General features: G+C 37.6%; 1 protein-coding gene across 2 annotated transcripts; it reads left to right on the plus strand.

Annotated features, from left to right (window-relative positions):
- The first annotated feature begins 2,609 nt into the window (after positions 1–2,609).
- Positions 2,610–21,127, plus strand: vamp8 (vesicle-associated membrane protein 8 (endobrevin)). 2 transcript variants are annotated; one of them, XM_007237817.4, is made up of 3 exons: positions 2,610–2,835; positions 13,817–13,990; positions 19,219–21,127. In XM_007237817.4, the coding sequence occupies exons 1-3, from the start codon at positions 2,809–2,811 to the stop codon at positions 19,399–19,401; spliced, it is 384 nt and encodes a 127-aa protein (XP_007237879.1). In that variant the 5' UTR covers positions 2,610–2,808; the 3' UTR covers positions 19,402–21,127. The 2 variants fall into 2 exon arrangements, with proteins under 2 accessions (XP_007237879.1, XP_007237878.1); XM_007237816.4 differs by lacking the exon at positions 2,610–2,835 and adding an exon at positions 5,881–5,983.
- The last annotated feature ends 205 nt before the right edge of the window (positions 21,128–21,332 follow it).

Genomic DNA, 21,332 nt, shown 5'->3' on the forward strand with positions numbered 1-21,332 from the left:
AAGCAACCACACAGCATTTAGCAGCCACCTAGTCTGGTCTAATTTACCAAATAAAACTTATTGTGCTTTTTGGGCTATGCGCTTCCAGTATGATCGGAGACCACTTGTTCGAATCCCAATCTTGCAGCTCACCATCTGCTGCCAGAGCCCTGAGAGAGCACAATTGGCCTTGCTCTCCCTGGGTGGCTACAGTAGATGGCACTTTCTCCCCTCATCACTCCTAGGGTGATGTTTATGAGCACAAGGCTGCGTCTGTGAGCTGATGTATCAAAACCAAGTCGCTGCGCTTTCCTCCGAGGGCATTGTGATGCTACTTGGTAATACTGCATCAACAGCAGTTCGAAAAGAGGAGGTGATAGACTTCACATGTGTTGGAAGAGGCCCTCTGGTGTTGGGTATCACAAATTTGGTTGCATTTATAAGACTTCAGACTTAACAGAACTCGTACTTTTCTATTTGTTAACCTTTTCGTCAAAGGCTACTGGTATTTTCTTAAAGGGGCGGATTGATACAAACAGCAGACAACTCCCTGCCAACCCTTGTTTGTAGGACGATTCAGATTTTTTTGTACAGTATCCCTTTAAAAATCTGAGGCCACAGCCTTAAATAGATGGTGTTAGATGGTGATGTCAGTGGGAGTGACCGTATGACTGCACCCTGAGGGCTGGGATAGGTGGAGATTAAGTGACTTAGAAAGAAGATTAGTGAGATTTTCTGGTCTTTGTGTACTCAGAAATGTTCCATATTCAGTTATATGATTCAACCTCCTGTTAGCAGTGGAACTGCTGTAGTAAAGCAGATCCAGACATTACCTCTGGGATGAGTTGAAGTACCAGAATTTTCTTCTATGAATTTAGTATCTAATCTTTTGTGCCTAAATTCAAACAAATGTCTTTGCATTTGGTGTAAGGCCTTCTTAAAAGAATAGAGGCTAAACTTTGTCTTTAATAGTGAGGCTTTAACAGAATTACACATATAAAACATATTCACACATTTTAATATCTCAGTATCCACTGACATTATAGATATTATTAAGTTCTAAACATTGATTTTCCCTTATGAATGAATGGGATACAAATGCAACCAAATCCCAACACCATCACATTAGGTTACCATAGCAACTACTTAAGATAACTAGCAAGACCATGGATACTATTTGAAATACTAGGGCAATAATAATAATAATAGGGCAACTACTTGAAAATTGCAACCTCCAAGAAACACCTTTAAATAACATAGCAAATACCTAAAATACCATAGCAACTATCCAGAAACACCCTAGCAACTCCTTAAAAAAAAAAAATTCCATCCATTTGCAACTACCTAGAAAGCCTTTATGAAATAGTGTCACATAGAGAGCAAAATCACCAACATCCAGAAAACCACACCAGAATACACATATTAGACATTGCAGGGATGGTCATGTCTTGACACTGATACCATTGATTCGAATATTTCCCCTCCCCAAGAAAAACTACTTAGTTAAGTAAAGAAAAAATATTACATGAATAAGAAATGAAGGTCAGTCAATCCAAAAAATGTAAGAACTTTGAAAGTATCCTCAAGTGTAGTCACAAAGACCATCAGAAACATTATGATGGAACTGGCTCTCATCAGGACTGCCCCACGAAAGGAAGAGGTAACTTCACTGAACATCAGTAAATTTTACATTTTATTTGTTAAATTAAGGGAGCAGAGTCTGAAGGAAGAGTGGAGAGACACACAGTCCAAACTGCTTGAGGTCTAGTGTGAAGTTTCTACAATCAGTGATGGTTTGGAGAGACATGTCATCTGCTGGTGTTGATCCACTGTGTTTTATTATCAAGTCTTAGGTCTGTGCAGTTTTGTTTTGCCACAAAATCTTACAGCACTTCATGCTTCCCTCTGCTACTGACAACTTTTATGTAGATGTGGATTTCATTTTCCAGCAGGACTTGGCACACTGCCCAAACTGCCAAAAGTATCTATAGGTGTGAATGATGTGTCCATGTACTTTTTAGCCCAATCAGCTCTCTTCTGTCCCACCCCTAAACCCATACATCACCACAACCATATTTCTTTCTTTAATAGCTTAACTGTGTTCCTTTGAAGTTGTGAAACATACCAGTCCTGCTTTTGAATTTTAATAAACCTTTCCTAATCTTTAAAAAACGCTTTCGTTTCTGCCTCTGCAACCCCCTGATTTTTAGGTTCAACTGTGCTATAGTCAAGGATGATTAGTCCATGTACCAATTTGCAATCAGTCAATCAATAATCAATCAATAATACTGCCGCCAGGTGATGTTAAACCCTCTGCATCTCACTGCTTTTAGAGGCACAGTGCTCAGCCCAATCACCCAGCGCCCCTCCCAAATTACTTTTTTCAATTTTTTTTTAGCATTTTTCATTTATTAATTTAAGCTTAGGGTGGGGTCAGCTAAAATCAGGGGGTTTAGTGCCCTTTTAAGTCTTAGTAAGTTATTGCACGTAGTTGCACGTAAAACAAAACAATCCGGACTGACAGATCTGCCCTGTAGTTCCAGAAACAGGTAATACCTGTCCGACAGGTAAGAGGGAGCCTCCGCCAACAGCGCCCCCCCACCTCAGCAGGCAGGTGCTGGAACTGCAGGCGCCTCTTCAGGAATTCAGGCGGAGGGGGAAGAGACCAACAGCAGAGAGAGAAGGAGGAAGTAAAGGAGCTCCGCGGCGGCGCTCAGCTTTCAGACCTTTCTAAACTTTATTATTCTAAATTACCGGAGACTTTTAAAGCCCTGACCGCCTTTACCTGAGCTCCGGAGCGGTTTAACGCCTCACAGAGCTGCTGGAGACATGGGAGTGGGGGACCCGAACAACATGGTAGGTGCCAACTTTACTTCTTAACTAAAGTTACCTAGTTAGCTTAGCTACTAACCTACATTACTAACTAACTAACTAAATGTAGAGAGTTTTATAAATAAATAAAGAAGATTATATGGTGAAAAAATCATTTTAGTGCTTAAAAAGAACCATGTGTTTCTGTAAACTCGATAAAAATTAGCTCTCCTGGCTACAGGTTGTTGTGAAAGTTCCTGTTTTGTGCTTGTTTGTGTTTTTTAAGGTAGCTCGTATTTTAAGGTGGTATTTCTGAGACTTGTCTAACGTTACTCCGGTCAGTAATCTCCTCCCGAAGCTCAGAGAGTAATGACAGCTTTATCTCAGGCTTTGTTTACCCAGGTGGATTGAGCATCTGAGGCTGTGTGTGATTAGAGCTGTGCGCGGATTACTGCAGGCCCGCCTCGCTGTTAAAACAACTCACTGCAGCTGGAACTTCCCGGTCCACCTTAAATGGAGCAGCTCCAGTGTAAAACTCCTGCAACATTTAAGGTGGAACGGAAAATTCCAACTCGAGCTGGCCTCTACTAAGGCAAAATTTATAGACCCTAGCGTGTTGGAGTATAGTGTGTATTAAAATCTGTATCTATAGAGCTAAATTCTCAGTAAAATATATATTTTAAATAACTTTTCTTAAAGTTTTTTAAAGAAAATATCCGGATTTAAGGAGTATTATGTGTCTAATATGATTTATGTTACATTATTTAAATAATTTCTATTCTTTATTTGTTGATTGTAGTAGCAATAATGATTAATAATGAGTATTATTTTGTCCCATAAATTATTGCATTAAACAATTTAATTGTCTAATCAGATACTTTGGCAATGCAGTAAAGAAAGTTGTCCCCTACAAACAACAGTATCAAAACACAATTTTTTTATTATATACTAAACAAGTACTAAATATCCATATAAATGATTTACATTTAAATATGCATCTTTTCTTTAAAAAAAATGAAGTAAAAAATGTCACACAACAACAGCTCTGTCATTAATCATAATTAAGATCATGATTATTTATTTATTTTTAAATGCTTTGTGGTAGTTTTTATATATTTTTAAATTAGAATATTAAAATGAGCTGAGGTACTTTTGCAAACAGTGTGTTTGTGTGAGTGAGAAAAAGATATGAAAAAGCGAGTGAGAGTGTTCAGCACAGTGATGGTGTGTTCGCAGTTTGGAGGAAAATGAAGCGTGAATCAAAGTAGCATTGCTGGATTAGTCTGGCAATGCCGATAAACAGTGCGATAGCACGAGTGGACACTAAAACACACAACAGGAAAAAAAGTGCGTGTGCAGCAGGGTCTACAGCGAACTAATGGAGTAAGAATGTAACATCTTGAGACCCTGTGTCCTCATATGGGGACATTACATTTACATTTTTAAAACAATTTTACCCTTGGGCCTCATACAGAGACATTGGCATCTAGTTTTATGTACCATCTACTGGTCACATGATAACATTATACTTAATTGATTGAAAACAAGGTGGCAGGAATCCCAGTCAAAAGTTTCTACAGTCAGTCCAGATAGAAACTTAGGCCATGTACAAATTCTCATCGAAGCCATAATGTTGTTTTTGGACTAAATGGACTAAATGTTGTTTCTGATTCCAAATAGCAGGGATCATTTTTAATGTTAAAATATAAGGACATTGTTTTTTTTTGCAAAAACGACTTCCTGTGCAAAGACAAAGTTTAGTTTTAAGGCTTGTTAGGTCCTACTGATCACAAATGGTTAGAAGAAAAGTTATATTTTTGATGAGTCAGTGACCAAACCCGATCATGATTGTGATCAGATCGGGGACGTCCATAATAAAATATGACCATACTGTTTGTAGTAGTAATGATAATATTAATGGTGATGACAATACGTCTGTCACCAAAGCTAACTTTTTGTCCCAAAAGTTATTGCAATTATTATTATTATTATTATTAAATTTATTGTCATTTTAAGACAATATTATGCCACTAATATTTAGACTTTTTTTTTTTTACATTTATATATCATCAGTATTGGAAAGATATGCCAATTACGAACACTAACATGAGGCCACACTTTCCATTTTGGTGCACCCTGTTATTTTATCATTAAGTATTTTTACTGTACAGGTTTCATACAGTCATGAAAAAACCCTGGAAAACCATGTAATTGAATATGTAAATTGATATGTTTTGGAAAATTAAAAATACCCAATAAAAATACCAAATTTATTGACCCTAGCTTGTGGGAGTATAATGTGTATTAAAATGTATATATAGAGCTATACTCTCAGTAAAAAATATATTTTAAATAACTTTTTAAAAGAGTTATTGTTAAAAGAATATACCCGGATTTTAAAATTACGGACACTAACATGAGGCCACAATTTCCATTTGGTGCACCCCTGTTATTTTATCATCAAATATTTTTTAAAACATTTCGAAACATATTTTTGCTGTACAGGTTTCATACAGTCATGAAAAAAACCTGGAAAACCATGTAATTTCTAAATAGCAATTTCCAGGCCTGGATATATTTTGGAAAATTAAAAATATCCAATAAATTGGAAAAGTCACGGTAATTTGGTCTACAAATTTGTGTTTCCATCTATCGACAGAGAAAAGCTATTATGAGTTAAAAAAGGATTTGACACATTTTATTTTTGACGATTGTGTGTCGACCATAAAAAAATTTCACCATAAAATACATTTTAGTGCCTACTGTAATCAGTTTTGATTATAGTTTTAGTTGATTTTTAAAAATTGTATGGTCGTGACAATTCGCCTTAATGGTATGGAAAAGTCATGGACATTTATGGGTTAAAAAGTGTATGAACTCATTTTACCTTGTCCTCTTAATGCCACCCTCTGGTGTTCTCCAACTGAATACACTGCATTGTCCACTTCAGGACTTCAGGCTCTGAGTGCTATCAGATGTTATTTGATAGCTTAATGCCACACACACACACACACACACATAAACTGAAGGCTGGAGGTACGGGATATGTGGTGACGTTCTCGGTTTCCTGGTAACCTGCTCTTGTTTATGAAGGCCTGAACTCTCCAGGGTGTTGGAGAAGCTGGTTTGCTCGCCCGCAGTCATGTCCGCTCACAGCGTGTACCTGGAGAACCCATATGTTGCTGCTCATACGGTAAATATATATGTATATATATATATATATCCAGGCCTTATTCTTTAGCTGCTGTGTGACCGAGTGCTCACTTTAACACTCCAGCTCTTCAGCAGGAGCTCCTGACTGAGTTTCCCTGGCTGGCCTGATCAGAGTAATGGTGGGTGTTGTTGAGCCGGGAGGCGGGACGTGTTTGTTGTGATCGGACTGAAATAAACTGGTGTGAAGTTCTTCTCGCTGCATTAAAAGCGCTGTAACACCTTTTACAGTCACTGTATCTCAAGTAGCAACACTTCTACCATGCGTCGCTTCTGTCAGACGGATGTGCCGAATACTGGTGTTGATTTACTCGACAATGTCCATTATTTAAATTTGGCGACTACAAATTTAATTGTCAACGAATCGTTAATTTGTAACAGTACCGCATTACAAAGTGTAATTTTGGGGACAGAAACCCAATGGGAGATAAAGTGTAAATGGCTCACTCACGCAGTTTACACTCAACTTAGTTTGTTCTCCAAAAGTACCCAAACACACATCAGATTACAAATTTACTCACTAAATATCAGAACTTTTCACATTTAAACAACATCTGAATATTTATATGGCTTTTAAATCTTATGCTCTGCTGTTTCTATAATTTTTTAGAGATGGAGAATGTGGCAGAAATAATCGTTGACTAATCGATTAATCAAAAAAATAATCATCAGATTAGTCGACTACCAAAATAATCATTAGTTGCAGCCCTACAATACAGAATTTCAAAAAGATTGGTGTCAGAAGTGGTCCATGTAAAAGTCATCATCACTGGTTGTGATGAGACACTAATATCACGAGACGAGACGCAATACTGGGTTCACGAGAACGAGACGAGACTTAAAAATAAAATTTTAAAGAAAACGTCAAAAATAAAATTGAGTTTTATTTGACAAAATCATAAAACACAAACTTAACAGACTGGTTTCCCTCGCACATTGATTCTATAAGAAATAGAAATAAGAATAAAAAATAAAAATAAAACTTTTCTAGGTCTTATAAAATGCAAACAATAAGTGCAAACCACAACCAGTCATATTAAGCCTATGGTTTGTGTTTTTTTTCTCCTAAATCTCTTGTAATTTAACTATGCAGAACCATAACCAGTCATATTAAGACTATGCTTGAAGTGCAAACAGAGACAGAACATGTTTTTTAATACAGTACAGAGCTAAGGGATTAGTACAGCTGCCTATGAAACAGTCACATGTAGGATTTACTTACAATATTTATACAGTGAGTCCAAGAAGTATTTGATCCCTTGCTGATTTTCTTTGTTTGCCCACTAATAAAGACACTATCCTTCTGCACTTTTAATGGTAGATATATTCTAACATGGAGAGACAGAATATCAAGACAAAAATCCAGAATATAATTTTAAAGAATATATTTTAATTAATTTGTATTTCAATGAGGAAAATAAGTATTTGATCCCTCTTGCCAAACACACTCAATACTTAGTGGCAAAGCCTTTGTTTGCAAGCACAGCGGTGAGACGTTTGTTGTAGTTAACCACAAGTTTAGCACACACACCAGGGGGAATTTTGGCCCACTCTTCTTTGCAGATCCTCTCTAAATCATGAAGGTTGGTGGGCTGTCGCTTGGCAACTCTGACCTTCAGCTCCCTCCATAGATTTTCGATCGGATTGAGGTCTGGCGACTGGCTGGGTCACTCCATGACCTTAATGTGATTTTTCTTGAGCCAATCCTTTGCTGTATGTTTAGGGTCGTTATCATGTTGGAAGACCCAACCACGGCCCATTTTCAGATCCCTGGCAGAGGGGAGGAGGTTGTCCCTCAGGATTGTGCGGTACATGGCTCCATCCATCTTCCCAGTGATGCGGTGAAGTAGCCCTGTACCCTTGGCAGAGAAACACCCCCAAAACATTATGCTTCCACCTCCATGCTTGACGGTGGGCACAGTGTTCTTGGGGTCATAGGCAGCATTTTTCTTCCTCCACACATGGCGGGTGGAGTTGAGGCCAAAAAGTTCAATTTTGGTCTCGTCTGACCACAAAACCTTCTCCCAATAACTTGGTTCATCTTTCAAATGATCATTGGCATACTTGAGGCGCGCCTCCACATGTGCTCTCTTCAGCAGGGGTACCTTTCGGGCACTGCAGGATGTGAATCCATTGTTGCGCAAACTGTGGTCCCAGCTGCCTTCAGGTCATTTGCTAACTCCTGCCGAGTGGTTGCAGGACGATTTCTGACCGTTCTCAGCATTGCCACCCCACGAGGCGAAATCTTCTTTGGAGCACCGGGCCGAGGTCTGTTGATTGTCATGTTATACTCTTTAAACTTTCTGATAATTGCACCAATAGTTGTTACTTTCACATCCAACACCTTAATAATCTTTTTGTAGCCCATTCCAGCTTTGTGAAGGTCAACAATTCTGACTCTGAGGTCCTGTGACAGCTCTTTGGTTTTACCCATGTTGGAGACTTGAAATCTGTGTGATCTGTCTGATTCTGTGGACAGGTGTTTTTCACACAAGTGATTAGTGAGAACAGGTGGCTTCAGGTCAGGTAACAAGTTGATTGGGAGTGTCTAACTGGTCTGTAAAAGCCAGAACTGCTAATGAATACTAAGGGATCAAATACTTATTTCACTCCATGAAATACAAATCAATTAATATATATTCCTTAGATTTATTTTCTGGATTTTCTTTTTAATATTCTGTCTCTCCATGTAAGAATACATCTACCATTAAAAGTATAGAATGATCATGTCTTTATTAGTGGGCCAACGAAGAAAATCAACAAGGGATCAAATACTTCTTGGACTCACTGTATATGGTTTGTGTCTTGTTGGTCACTCTGTTACCGTTTATTGTTTCCACTGGAGCCAAAATGCAGCCAGACAAACAACTTAAAAGTAGCGAAGCAACTTCTATACAAATACCTGAATTTTCCTCTTCTGCTGAAAGCTGCTCTCACTGCTCAGCCACCACACTCGCTGCTATCACTACTGGGTTGCCAGATCCCTCTTAAAAAGTCCAAAACAACAACCCTAAAACAACTGTTTGTGACCTCAGCAACAACCTCCAGAGAGATGGAGTAAAAAAGTGATGATCACAATGTTCATGAACAAATGTACAGAGGCTTCAGAAGTGCTTCATGTAGTGTTGGTGTTTGACGCCACGTATCGCAAACAGAAACGGTACAATATATCGCCATATCGTTATTTTGTCCCTCCCCTACTTTGTATTGTGATACAGTCCCCTCCAAAATTAAATCTTTTATATTCAAAAGCCATTTTTATGTTGTAGACTGAAAACATTTAGGTTTGGCGTTTAAAAAATGCCTATAACACAAATTATCTACATTTCAGCTTTTATTTCAATCATTTATTTACATCTGGATCTGATACACAGTTCAGTACACATTAGGGGTTGGCAATATGGCCCTAAAATAATATCATGATATATTTCATGGTTTGTTTTGTTTTTTTACGATAAAGATACTATTGGTGATATGCCAAACCATTTAATAAAAAAATAATCAAGAATATACTACTACAACAAAATAAAAATAAAATTGTATTATTGCATGCAATATGATATGGCAGACCCCTAAATGAAATGTAACTGAAGTCAATGATCCAGATCTCCATATATCCAGGATTAAAGTAAAATAAATGATACTGGACAGATATAATCTGTCTCTAGTAGATATATGGGAAATCATGGGAAATGAGAACTGTGTGAATTTTTCTTTTGTTAAAAACAGTAAAAAAATTACATTTCTGGGTTCACAATATAATTTTTTTGTTGCTAATTCTCACAATATTAAGTTTTTCCATTGTATCAAACAATTTTGCACTATTATAGAGTATGATGCGATATAGCACATTACATTACATTACATTACATTTGGCAGACGCTTTTGTCCAAAGCGACTTACAATAGTCAAGTACAATGTAAAATAAGTTTAAAGGTAAAAACAACTTTGGATAGGGATAAAAGGAGGTCAAAGGGGAATAATAGGATAGAGGAGTGAAGGAGGGGAAGAAGGAAATGAGGTTAGAAGTAGTTAGTTAGTTAGAGGTGTTAGGAGAGTAAGTGCTCTTTGAAGAGCTCTGTCTTCAGGAGTTTCTTAAAGATAGTGAGAGATTCTCCTGATCTGGTAGTGGAAGGTAGTTTGTTAGAGGTGTTAGGAGAGTAAGTGCTCTTTGAAGAGCTCTGTCTTCAGGAGTTTATTAAAGATAGTGAGAGATCCTGATCTGGTAGTAGAAGGTAGTTAGTTAGAGGTGTTAGGAGAGTAAGAGCTCTTTGAAGAGCTCTGTCTTCAGGAGTTTATTAAAGATAGCGAGAGATTCTCCTGATCTGGTAGTAGAAGGTAGTTAGTTAGAGGTGTTAGGAGAGTAAGTGCTCTTTGAAGAGCTCTGTCTTCAGGAGTTTATTAAAGATAGTGAGAGATTCGCCTGATCTGGTAGTGGAAGGTAGTTTGTTCCACCATTGGGGAACTCTGTATGAGAACAGTCTGGATTGCTCTGTGTGAATGTTTGTTTGGTAAAGCAAGGCGACGTTCATTGGAGGAGCGCAGCGGCCGGGAGGTAGAGTAAGCCTTCAGGAGTGAGTGCAGGTAGGAAGGAGCCTGTTCTGTCATCACCTTGTAGGCGATTGTAAGAGCTTTGAATTACACACCACACCACAAATTTTCCTGTTACAGTTGATTAAGGTTGCTGAGCAACATTGAGGTTAAAGGTTATTTCATGAACAGCATAATGCTTTTACTGACTTTGCTACAAAATTCAGTTTGTTGTGTACGAGGGTGGATGGGTTTTAAACAGTGTAAATCCAGGCACGTGTGTGTTTATGCAACAAATGGTGCTGCATGCTAAAAATGCATAAATGTCCCTATATGTAGTTTATTGTGTTTCTATTGTATATAATACATATATCCATCTTGTTGTGCTCCATTATTGTGGTATTGTGTTATATATGTTTTACCAGAGACACATATACATTTATCAGAGCGTAAACCATTAGCATATCTGCTCAGGTGAGCAGGAGCGGCTTTTCTGGTTTACACTGTTATCCTAAAGCTCGACTCGTGTTACGTCAGGTGAGGGTAGTCTGCGCAGGACAGGACGGCTATTTTTAGCCTGTGACAAACTTCCTCACATGTGAGTGATGTGAGGAATGTGCCTTCTCCAGCTCTGCACCACACAGTTTAAAAACAATGATGCTAATCAGTGTAAAATAGGGTTAAAATGTGTCCCGTATAATATGGAATCATCCTTTGTTTGGCAACTAAATGTGTCCGTTTTTCCATAAATGTCTAATACACATTTCAACAAGTTTCAGTCGTCAGAGTCACCGTTCTTCATAACCTACTTATCTCCTGATACTGGTACAGTATGGGACATCATGTCATGATGATTTTATATCTGGTTGTGCTTTTGGCAGAAGATGCAGTCAGTGCATGGGGTGTGACTTATTTTGGTAAACTATTGTGTTTATTGCAGGTTTAATTTAATTGTTTAGGATTTTGAGTTTTTAAAATCAAAGGAAGGATCGCCTATTTAAAATACAGTAGTAATAGCCAAATATTTTTTGATATCATTATATATACAGCTTTGGAAATAAATAAGAAACTGATTTCGTTTTTAAATCAGTTTCTCTGATTTTGCTATTTATAGGTTTATGTTTGAGTAAAATAAACATTGTTATTATTATTCTATAAACTACAGAAAACATTTCTGAACAATTCCAAATAAAAATATTCTCATTTAGAGCAGTTGTTTGCAGAACATGAGAAATGACTGAAATAACAAAAAAGATGCAGAGCTTTCAGACCTCAAACAATGCAATGAAAACTAGTTCATATGGATTTTCATGCATCTTGGCATCATGTTCTCCTCCACCAGTCTTACACACTGCTTTTGGATAACTTTATGCTGCTTTACTCCTGGTGCAAAAAATCAAGCAGTTCAGTTTGGCGGTTTGATGGTTTGTGATCATCCATCTTCCTCTTGATTATATTCCAGAGGTTTTAAATTTGGTCAAATCAAAGAAACTCATTATTTTAAAGTGGTTTAATTTTTTTCCAGAGCTGTATTTATACATGCATACAGTGGGGCGAAAAGACATTTATTCAGTTACTGATTGTGCAAGTTCACATACTTAGAAAGATTCTGTCATTTTCATTATAGGTACACTTCAACTATGAGAGACAAAATGAGGACATAATATAGGAAATCATATTTTTGCATTTTTAAAGAATTATTTTTGTAAATTATGGTAGAAAATACGTATTTGGTCAATAACAAAAGGTCAACTCAGTATTTTGTAACATAACCGTTCCTGTAAGTCGTCACCAGGTTTGCACACACTGTAGCTGGTATTTTGGCCCATTCCTCCATGCAGATCTCCTCCAGAGCAGTGATGTTTTTGGGCTGTTGGTGGGCAACACAGACTTTCAACTCCCTCCACGAATTTTCAATGGGGTTGAGGTCTAGAGACAGGTTAGACCACTCCAATGAAATGCTTTTTAAAGAGCCACTACTTCGTAGCTCGAGCGGTGTGTTTGGGGTCATTGTCGTGCTGGAAGACCCAACCACATTTAATCTTCAATGCTCTTACTGATGGAAGAAGGCTTTGGCTTAAAATCTTAAGATACATGGGCCTATTTATTCTTTCCTTTTCCTTTAACACCAGTCATCCTAGTCTCTTTGTAGCCCCAAAGCCTGATGTTTCCACCCCCATGTTTTACAATAGATTTGGTGTTCTTGGGATGCAACTTAGCTTTCTTCTTCCTCCAAACACAACGAATTAAGTTTTACCAAAAAGTTCACACTAATCTCAGTGTAGTGTGTTACTGATGGTAGGCTTTGTTACTTACTTTGGTCCCAGCCCTCTGCAGGCTCTCCTTGTAGTTCTGGGATTTTTGCTCACTGTTCTCATGATCATTTTGACCCCATGGGATAAGCTCTTGCATGGGGCCCCAGATGGAGGGAGATTATCAATAGTCTTTTGTGTCTTTCATTTTTTAGAACAATTGCTCCCACAGTTAATTTATTCACGGCAAGCTGCTTGCCTATTTTAGATTCACTTTTCCCAGCCTGGTGCAGGTCTACAATGTTCTTCCTGGTGTACTTTCACTTCCACAACTCTTCAGTCTTATGTATCCAATCTATGGACATGCACCATAAATGTGAACGGTCAAATCTGAAATCATGCTGTGTCTCTTTTTGTTTTTATGCATTAGCATTAGCGCTACGTGCTTCTCTCTCGTACCCACACTGTATCTCTTGATGCAGCTGTGCAGCTATAGCTGCAAAAACAGCAAAAGCAAACCACCTGGCCTTTTTTTTTCACGTCCTCGACCTGAGCATGAACTTCAGACCAGCTGTTTAATTTTTCTCCACTCCAGCAAAAGATGCTCCACATATGAGCTGCTAACAAACGCATCCATTTACCTTGATAAAGCTACGAGTCTCTCGTCTCTCTAATATGAGGTTTTTTGTTCTTGGTGAAGAAGGAGACGTTTATACAGATATCAATGTGCAGCATGTGAGACGTTTCAGGGACAGATTTGTTCACATTACACACATATACAGATCACTTACATTTGTGAATGTGAACCCTCAAGATCTGAGGAAAATATAGGAATTGAACAATGTAGGTTTCCTGGATTATTTTCTCATTTTGTCTCATGTGTGCTCATGATGACCATTATTGACCTCTCTTATCTTTCTATGTAGGAGAACTTGCACAATCAGTGGCTGAATAAATGCTTTTTTAATAAAGTGGCCAGAGAGTGTTTTATTATAATACCTAATGTAAATGATGTGTTGATGTGTGTGTTGTAGGAGCAGGGGGGAGCGGCGGCGGCAGCTTCTGCGGCGGAAGTGGACCGGGTCAAGGCCCTGCAGTCGCAGGTGGATGGCGTTAAGGACATCATGACCCAGAATGTGGATCGGATTCTGGCCCGTGGCGAGCGGCTGGACGATCTGATGGACAAGTCTGAGGGCCTGGAGGATGGGGTAGGGGTTCCTCCAAATGAATTAAAATGCAATAATAACTGTTCCTGTGTTCCAGTCACGCGCTGCAGGCTTTGTTTTCACAGCTCCGACTGTGTATCTTTCTGAATAGCAGGAAATGTTTTACGGGCCTTCCTTATTGTAAGTCTAATCAAACCAACCTTAGACAAACACAGCAGAAAACCGTGGTTTAATTTTGAGTCGATCTGTTTCCGCCTGTTAGATTCATTCTATTTATTTTATTGTCTTTGTGTTTGTTTTTTATTAGAAAGTGTAAAAACATGTGTGTTCTAGTTTGTGCTCATAAAACTGAAATCCTTCCTCTGTGAAATCAATTTGTGAAAAGTTTAAACACAAATTGAAGAGCTGCATTGAGAAAATGAGCTAAATAGAGGAAAAAAATGACTTCCAGAACTGAAGCCAAAACAGTATGAGCTCCAAAATTTCCTGCCAACAGCAAACAATTAGAACACATTGACTTAGGCAGTTTAAACAGTAATGAAGTTTTAGAAAATATAATATATTTTTACTTGTCTTTCAAGTATATGAACTTGAGTGACGTCCCATTCTTAATCCATAAATCCTTAAGGTTTTATATGATATCACTCCATCCTTTACAGCTGCAACAGCCTTAACTCTACTAGGGAAGGCTTTTCACAAGGTTTAGGAGTGTGTCTATGGGAGTTTTTCCAAGTTCTTCCAGAAGCGAATTAATGAGATCAAACGATGATGTTGGACGAGAAGGTCTGGTTCACAGTCTCAATTTTAATTCATCCCAAAGGTGTTCAGTCAGGTTGAGGTCAAGAGGTCTTTAGCCTCAACTCTACTAGGGAAGGCTTTTCACAAGGTTTAGGAGTGTGTCTATGGGAATTTATCCGAATTTTTCCAGAAGCGAATTATTGAGATCAAACAATAATTTTGGAGAAGAAGGTCTGGTTCACAGTCTCAACTTTAATTCATCCCAAAGGTGTTCAGTCAGGTTGAGGTCAACAGGTCTTTATATTTATGGACTTGGCTTTGTGTACTGGTGCACATTAGTCATGTTGGAACAGGAAGGGGTTGTCTTCAAACTGTTCCCACTAAGTTGAGAGCATGAAATTAAGAGTTCCTATCACTGAGACTAAGGGGCTGATCCCAACTCCAGAAATAAACCACCACACCATATTACCCCCTCCACCAAACTGGACTCGTTGTACATGTTTAGGTGGCATCCTATCATGCTACAATGCTAAAATTCAGTGAAATTTCACGGAATCTTTGGCACTTTTTTGGCAAAAAAGCACTTTCTGTGTTTGCACAAATAAGTAAAAAAAACATACCAAATAAAATTTTCATTTATTTTAGACCATATTACAGTGTTTCCTTTAACATTAGTATGTATTTTTAGCAGCAGTTGCAGGGAATGTATTATAATTTATTGGTATGACTACTGAGTGTTTAGTTATTATTTTAAACTAAAATACTAAAAAGTGCCATATAAACCTTCGGAAAACATGCTCAGTATTCAACCTTCAAACGTTTCAGTTTTGGCCAATATGTGGAGATTAATTCTGTATCAATGTACATTGCAAGACAAATGTATAAAAAATTAATTAATTTGGACTCATCTTTTATATTGGAGGAAAAAAGAAACTGAGTTTTTTACTAATGTACTCTGAATGCAGAGATGTGCAGAGAAGTAAAATATCTAATTTTGCATAAATCTTATTTATTTTATGCAGTTTAGACATTGAATTTAATTGAAGCAACTTTTATACATGTAGTTGTATACATGTCTTGTTCCTCCTCAGTTCATAAAAAAAAAAATGCTTTTAAATCCCGACTTTAGGACCATGAGAAATGTGAGTCCCAGGCCAGTTGAAAGCCCCTTATTTACAGCATATCAGCATTATATTAAAGTTAAAAATCATTAAATTGTGATTTTATATTTTGTTTATAATGTCCAACACTATTTTATTGTATCCCTACGTTCTTTTTTTATTTTGATAATAAATCACATCATAACTGAGTGACTTTTCAAGCTTTAAGTCTTCTGTAGTTTGTGATGAACAATCAATTCTCACATCACCACCATAACCATCTGGCTGGATAAGAGCTTCCCCTGAACTCATTAGCTTGCTTTTGCCGCCTCACTACAGCTACACTATGTTTATAGAAACTACCCCACTAAGAAGTTCTGACCAACTTTGAGCAGCTTGATAACTTCATCCATAATCAGTACTTAAGCTGGAAATGATGAGCTTCTATTTCTACCAGTCTGTAGCACTGGGGCAAGTCCCAGAACACAGCCAACAGGAAGAGAGAGGTGTATTAAACGTGCAGTAATGCTGGAAATGAGTGTTAACGAGTGGGTTCGTGAGGTAATGCAGCAGGAAATGTTCTTCTGTGGGTTCCTGAAGTCATTATTTTACATTTTAAAGGGGACTTTCTGTAGAACCACATCTTCAGCATGTGGTTGTAGTACATAAAGAGAACTGTAAGAAGTTGGGCTGGAGTTTTGGGGACGTTACCGGGTCAGACGGCAGCAGTGGCAGGACCGAGACTGAAGACTGTGAAACTGGGTGATAGGAGAAAGTGATGAGATGCAAAATTTCGTAATAGGAAATAAAAGTCAGAGATGAATTGTGCTGTTAGTTTGTCCTCCTCCAATTTTTCATTACAAAGTGCAGAAATTAAGCATGCACAGAAAAAAATCGCACATTGACCTAAGCAGTGATATTTCAGGCATATAGTTGCTTTTGAATCATGAATTTACTTCAGTAGAGCTATTCTTATAAAAAAAGTGCTGTTCTTATCATATATTTACCTCAGTAGAACTTATTTAATCAATAATTCACCTCAGTAGAGCTATTCTTACCATTAATTTACTACAGCAGGGCTATTCTAGTAATAGATGTACCTCAGTAGAGCTGTTATAATTATAACTTTACCTAAGCAGTGCTACTCTAGTCATTAGTTTCAATCAGAAGAACTATTACAAATCACATATTTACCTAAGTGAAGCAATTCTAATCACAAATTGACCTCAGTAAAGCTGTTCAAATTAGTGTTGTCACGATACCAAAATTTTGACTTCGATACCGATACCAACTGTAGTATCACGATTCTCGATACCAAAACGATACTTGGAAGAAGAAAAAAAAAACAATACAAATATCTGAACATAAAATGTTTATTTTTGACTGAACTGGATTGAACACTGAACAATCGGTGCAAACGTTTTTATTCTAAAATGAAACATTTGAACAAAAAACAAGTTTCGTTATTATAACCTTAACTATAACATAATTATCTACTTCCACTTCCTAAAAACTAAAACTAAAACCAGAGGTAATGGTAGCCTGACTATGTGAACCTGACGGGCGGGCAGAAGTTAAGTTCTGAATAAGGAAAATAAAGAGACAGAAGAACATTACAATGTTATGTTCATTTTAACACTCACTGCTCCGTTTTATTAATCAACCGTTTACCGTTTTTAATAAGCCCATGTTCAGTGTAACGAGCAAGCAGGCTACGTGCCTGACCACAGATTTGCGATGGAAACGCGAAAACATGAATCTTGAGTTCATGTTTCACAGCCAATGGGATAATGGAGAAATAGAGAAAACCACGGGTCCAAAACAAAACTCCTGCACACTCCTCTCCGTGTTAACGTGATTTACTAGCAGTCGCTAGTAAATCTTAGTAAAGCTACAGACAGAGTGTATCTTGACTAACTCCACTAACCTGTCGACTTCTCAGCTCTTTGTAGAGATCAGGGTGCTTGTCTGCTAAATGAGCGAAATATGATCAGAATTATGTTAAATAACACTGTAACATAGAAGCATAGAACTATTATTTAATTAAAATGATTTTTAAGAACAGCTACACACAGTGCTGCAGGTCAAACGCGGAGGCGTTCACGTGCGAGAGAGAGAGACAGAGAGAGTCACACATAAGTCTCCCTCAGTGTTTTCTGTCGTATTTTGCGGCTAGCGCGAGCGCTTACAACTAACAAACTAACGCTTGTGCCGAATCCGCTGCTGAATCCGACTCCCGCTTCGCGGAGAGAATCGGCACAACACCCCCCGCTGTACAACTGCGGGAGTGAAAACAGCGCTAATAAAGTAGTTTAGTTTCACTTTCAGTTTTCGTTATTTTCGTTATTTTATTTAAAAATAAAAAAAACAGATGCCTACATCTCAGACTATTTTCCCACACTTCACTCCCCGCGCCCGTTTTGTCCACAAGTCGCGGACGAGAGACATCTGTTATTTTTGCCGTCGCCATTCTACACTCGCTGCTGCTCTGCTGGCTTGCGCGTGAATCGATTCATTTGTTCAGAACACTAAGTTTATCTGAATCCTGCCACACCGACTGTTGCGGTGTGAATCAGTTTTCTTATGAACTGAATCAAATCGCGCCTACTAATTTGACTCATTTGAAGCTAGTGACTGGGCTATTTACAGTATCGAAAGCATCGAACGCTAAAGAACCGAATCGTTTGTGATGACGTAGTATCGAAAAAGAATCGAACCTTCGGTACACCGTGCAACTCTAGTTCAAATAAGAATAAACATCAGCAATGCTATTCTTATCATATTTACCTTGTTAGAGCTAATTTATTCATTAAATCACCTCAGTAGAGCTATTCTAATCTTTAATTTACCTCAGCAGTGCTGTTCTAATCATTAGTTTCTCTCAGAAGAGCTATTTCAAATCATATATTTACCACAGTAGAGCTATTCTAATCTTTAATTCACTTTAGTAGTGCTATTCTAATCAGAACTTTACCACAGCAGTGCTATTCTAATAATGAATGTACCTCAGTAGAGCTATTCTAATTATACATTTACCTCTGTGCTACTCTAATCATATATGTATACCTCAGCAGAGCTGTTCATATCATCAAATTACTTTAGAATTGCTGTTTAGGTCACAGGAGAGTTAAATTTACACGGAGAAAAGCAGACCATATTTAAACTGAGCTAACAATACTATTCTCTGTACAGATCTTGTTTTTTTGCCTGGAAAACGAAATATTTTAAGTAATTCTGAACACTGTTTCATTAAATTTGTAAAGAGAAAACAGTAAATACTGATATTTGGCATTGACAGAATTTTAGAATCAACATTATTGTAGGTTTTGTTGATTTACTGTTGCAGCTCCAGTTACAATCATATGTTATGTGGGTAATTTCTGTAGCTCTTTGGCACAAAAGAAATTAAATATCACTTTTTTCTTCCTACAGGCCAAGACATTTAAGCAAACGTCTCAGAAGGTGGCTCGTGCGTTCTGGTGGAAGAATGTGAAGCTGATCCTGGTGATTGTGGTGGTTGTCGTCATCATCCTGCTGATCATCATCCTGCTAGCCACCGGAGTGATTCCAACCAGTTCGCCTTCACCCACACCACCCAAACCACCCACCAAGTGATCTGATTAAAAAATGAGAAGCATATTAGAAAGCAGTGGTTTGGCCAAAATGCAAAATTACATAGATTCCCATTTAAGTGCTGAGTTGCTTCTTTAGCTTTAAACTGGAAGTAAAAGGCTAATTTATTGCAAATAACCTCTTTAGCACATCAGAATGTTGACTATTCAGAATAAATGCTGGAAAATTATGTATTATACAGTAGTTTTATAATGACCATGCACATACAGAAATGGAAGAAAAAAAATAGACTTTTCTATGATTTTATGACGCATACTTAGTTAAGAAGAAGTAGTTACATATATATTTAAACATATATTTAGAGAGAGAATTTATCCTTTAAAGTTGGGATTGTAAGATACTTAAGTTACATATTGAAAATAGGCAGAATTTAGTGCTAACTGTTGGGATTTCAAGCTAGCTGCTAGATGCTTCATTTTTTTGAATGTTATTTCTGTTGTTTTGGGATTTTTTTGCAGTTTAAATGGTTAACTGTTGCTTATATGTGGATTCATGTCTTTCTTAACTGTTACTGTGTCTTTACACTGTAGAGAACTTTCCTCTGTGGGTTTTGTTTTTGTCTGGGATCGGAGCTCCATAGAGGTGTGTGTGTGTGAAGTGTGATGCTAACTCTACATGCTAGCTAGTGATATGTACAGATATTATATGTCATTCTCAGAGAGTCAACACAAGCATCTGTGTATAAGTACTGTATATGTGTATGAAGATAAGACTTGAGATGAGATTTGATGAGACTGAATGACGAGTTACCCTGCCTGCTTTAGCTTGGTTTCTGTAGCTGTATGAATGTGTTACGAACCTTGGTTACTTCCTGAATGGCGCTAGTAAGGCTAGTAGAGTGAAGTTAGTCGAAACAATGATCATGATCAATACTGCAATATTGCACTTTGACTTTAGTACATTCCTGCTGTGCTGTGCTTTGGGATTGAAGCTTATTTTATTAAGCTTAAAGGTTCTTTCACACAGAGTAAAATTATTAAAATCATTTTTAATGTAGTGAATCTTTTACACTGAATTCAAAGCTCATAAATGTCCACTTTTTCTGTTTCTCTGCTCCCTGTCCAGTTTAATTTTTTGCTTTCTTTAATTTACCTTCTTGATGCAAGGGCTCATCTCTTGTGGTTCTGTGGACAATAAGCAATAGGAATTAATTTGTAACACAGGTAAATATGGCCCAAATCCAGATTCTCATCATATGTGATGCGTGTTTCAATTCAGTTCAGTTTGGGACACTTTTTGGGCCACAACGTGGGTTTGAAATCCAAAGCATCTCACTTTTACAACAATGTGACTCAGTCTGAACAGCCATTTTGTAACTTTAATGTAGGCCTGTCACGATTACAATTTTTTGCGAACGATATGTTGTCCCAGACATTATTGCGATAAACGATATTGTTTAACAACCTAATTTAGAATGAACAAAATAATATTGAAACAAATGAATTAACCCTTTTAAAGACCATAAACTTTCCATTCTTGATTACGCACCTAATTTTAAAACCTGAAAAGTTTCAGCTTGAACCAAAGTAGGTTATAGTAGTTTTTTCAGTGTGTACTTACATATACATACACATTGCGAAGTGCGGAGGCCGGGGAAATTTTGGGTCTGCCCCACACCATAAGGTGCAGCCCCGGTCTGTCCCAGCTGGCACCTGTTGAACCGGCATAAAGACTTTGCCTCAGCCTTCACTCGAGAGATGCGCAACAAGGCAACACGAACCTAAGACGCTAAAGTTAAGCAACTAGAGCCACACTGGGCCGTTACTATGTTTTCTTTAAGTTTGTTTTGGGTGTTGATATAGAGCATTTTTTCTAATAAAGGTGCGTCCACGCCCACAGTCACAATATAAGTAAATGCAAACACACAGGACGATATCACGATTATTAAAATTATTGAGGTCATGTTTATTTAC

The sequence above is a fragment of the Astyanax mexicanus genome, chromosome 22 (assembly GCF_023375975.1).
Source record: "Astyanax mexicanus isolate ESR-SI-001 chromosome 22, AstMex3_surface, whole genome shotgun sequence".
NCBI lineage: Eukaryota > Metazoa > Chordata > Actinopteri > Characiformes > Acestrorhamphidae > Astyanax > Astyanax mexicanus.

What these genes read in the sequence shown, in the direction of transcription:
- vamp8 (XM_007237816.4), top strand. Translation starts at nt 5,933, where the DNA reads ATGTCCGCTCACAGCGTGTACCTGGAGAACCCATATGTTGCTGCTCAT. An exon ending in CATATGTTGCTGCTCATACG is followed by an intron (nt 5,984 to 13,816) that starts GTAAATATATAT and finishes TGTGTGTTGTAG; the next exon opens with GAGCAGGGGGGAGCGGCGGC. An exon ending in CTGAGGGCCTGGAGGATGGG is followed by an intron (nt 13,991 to 19,218) that starts GTAGGGGTTCCT and finishes TTCTTCCTACAG; the next exon opens with GCCAAGACATTTAAGCAAAC.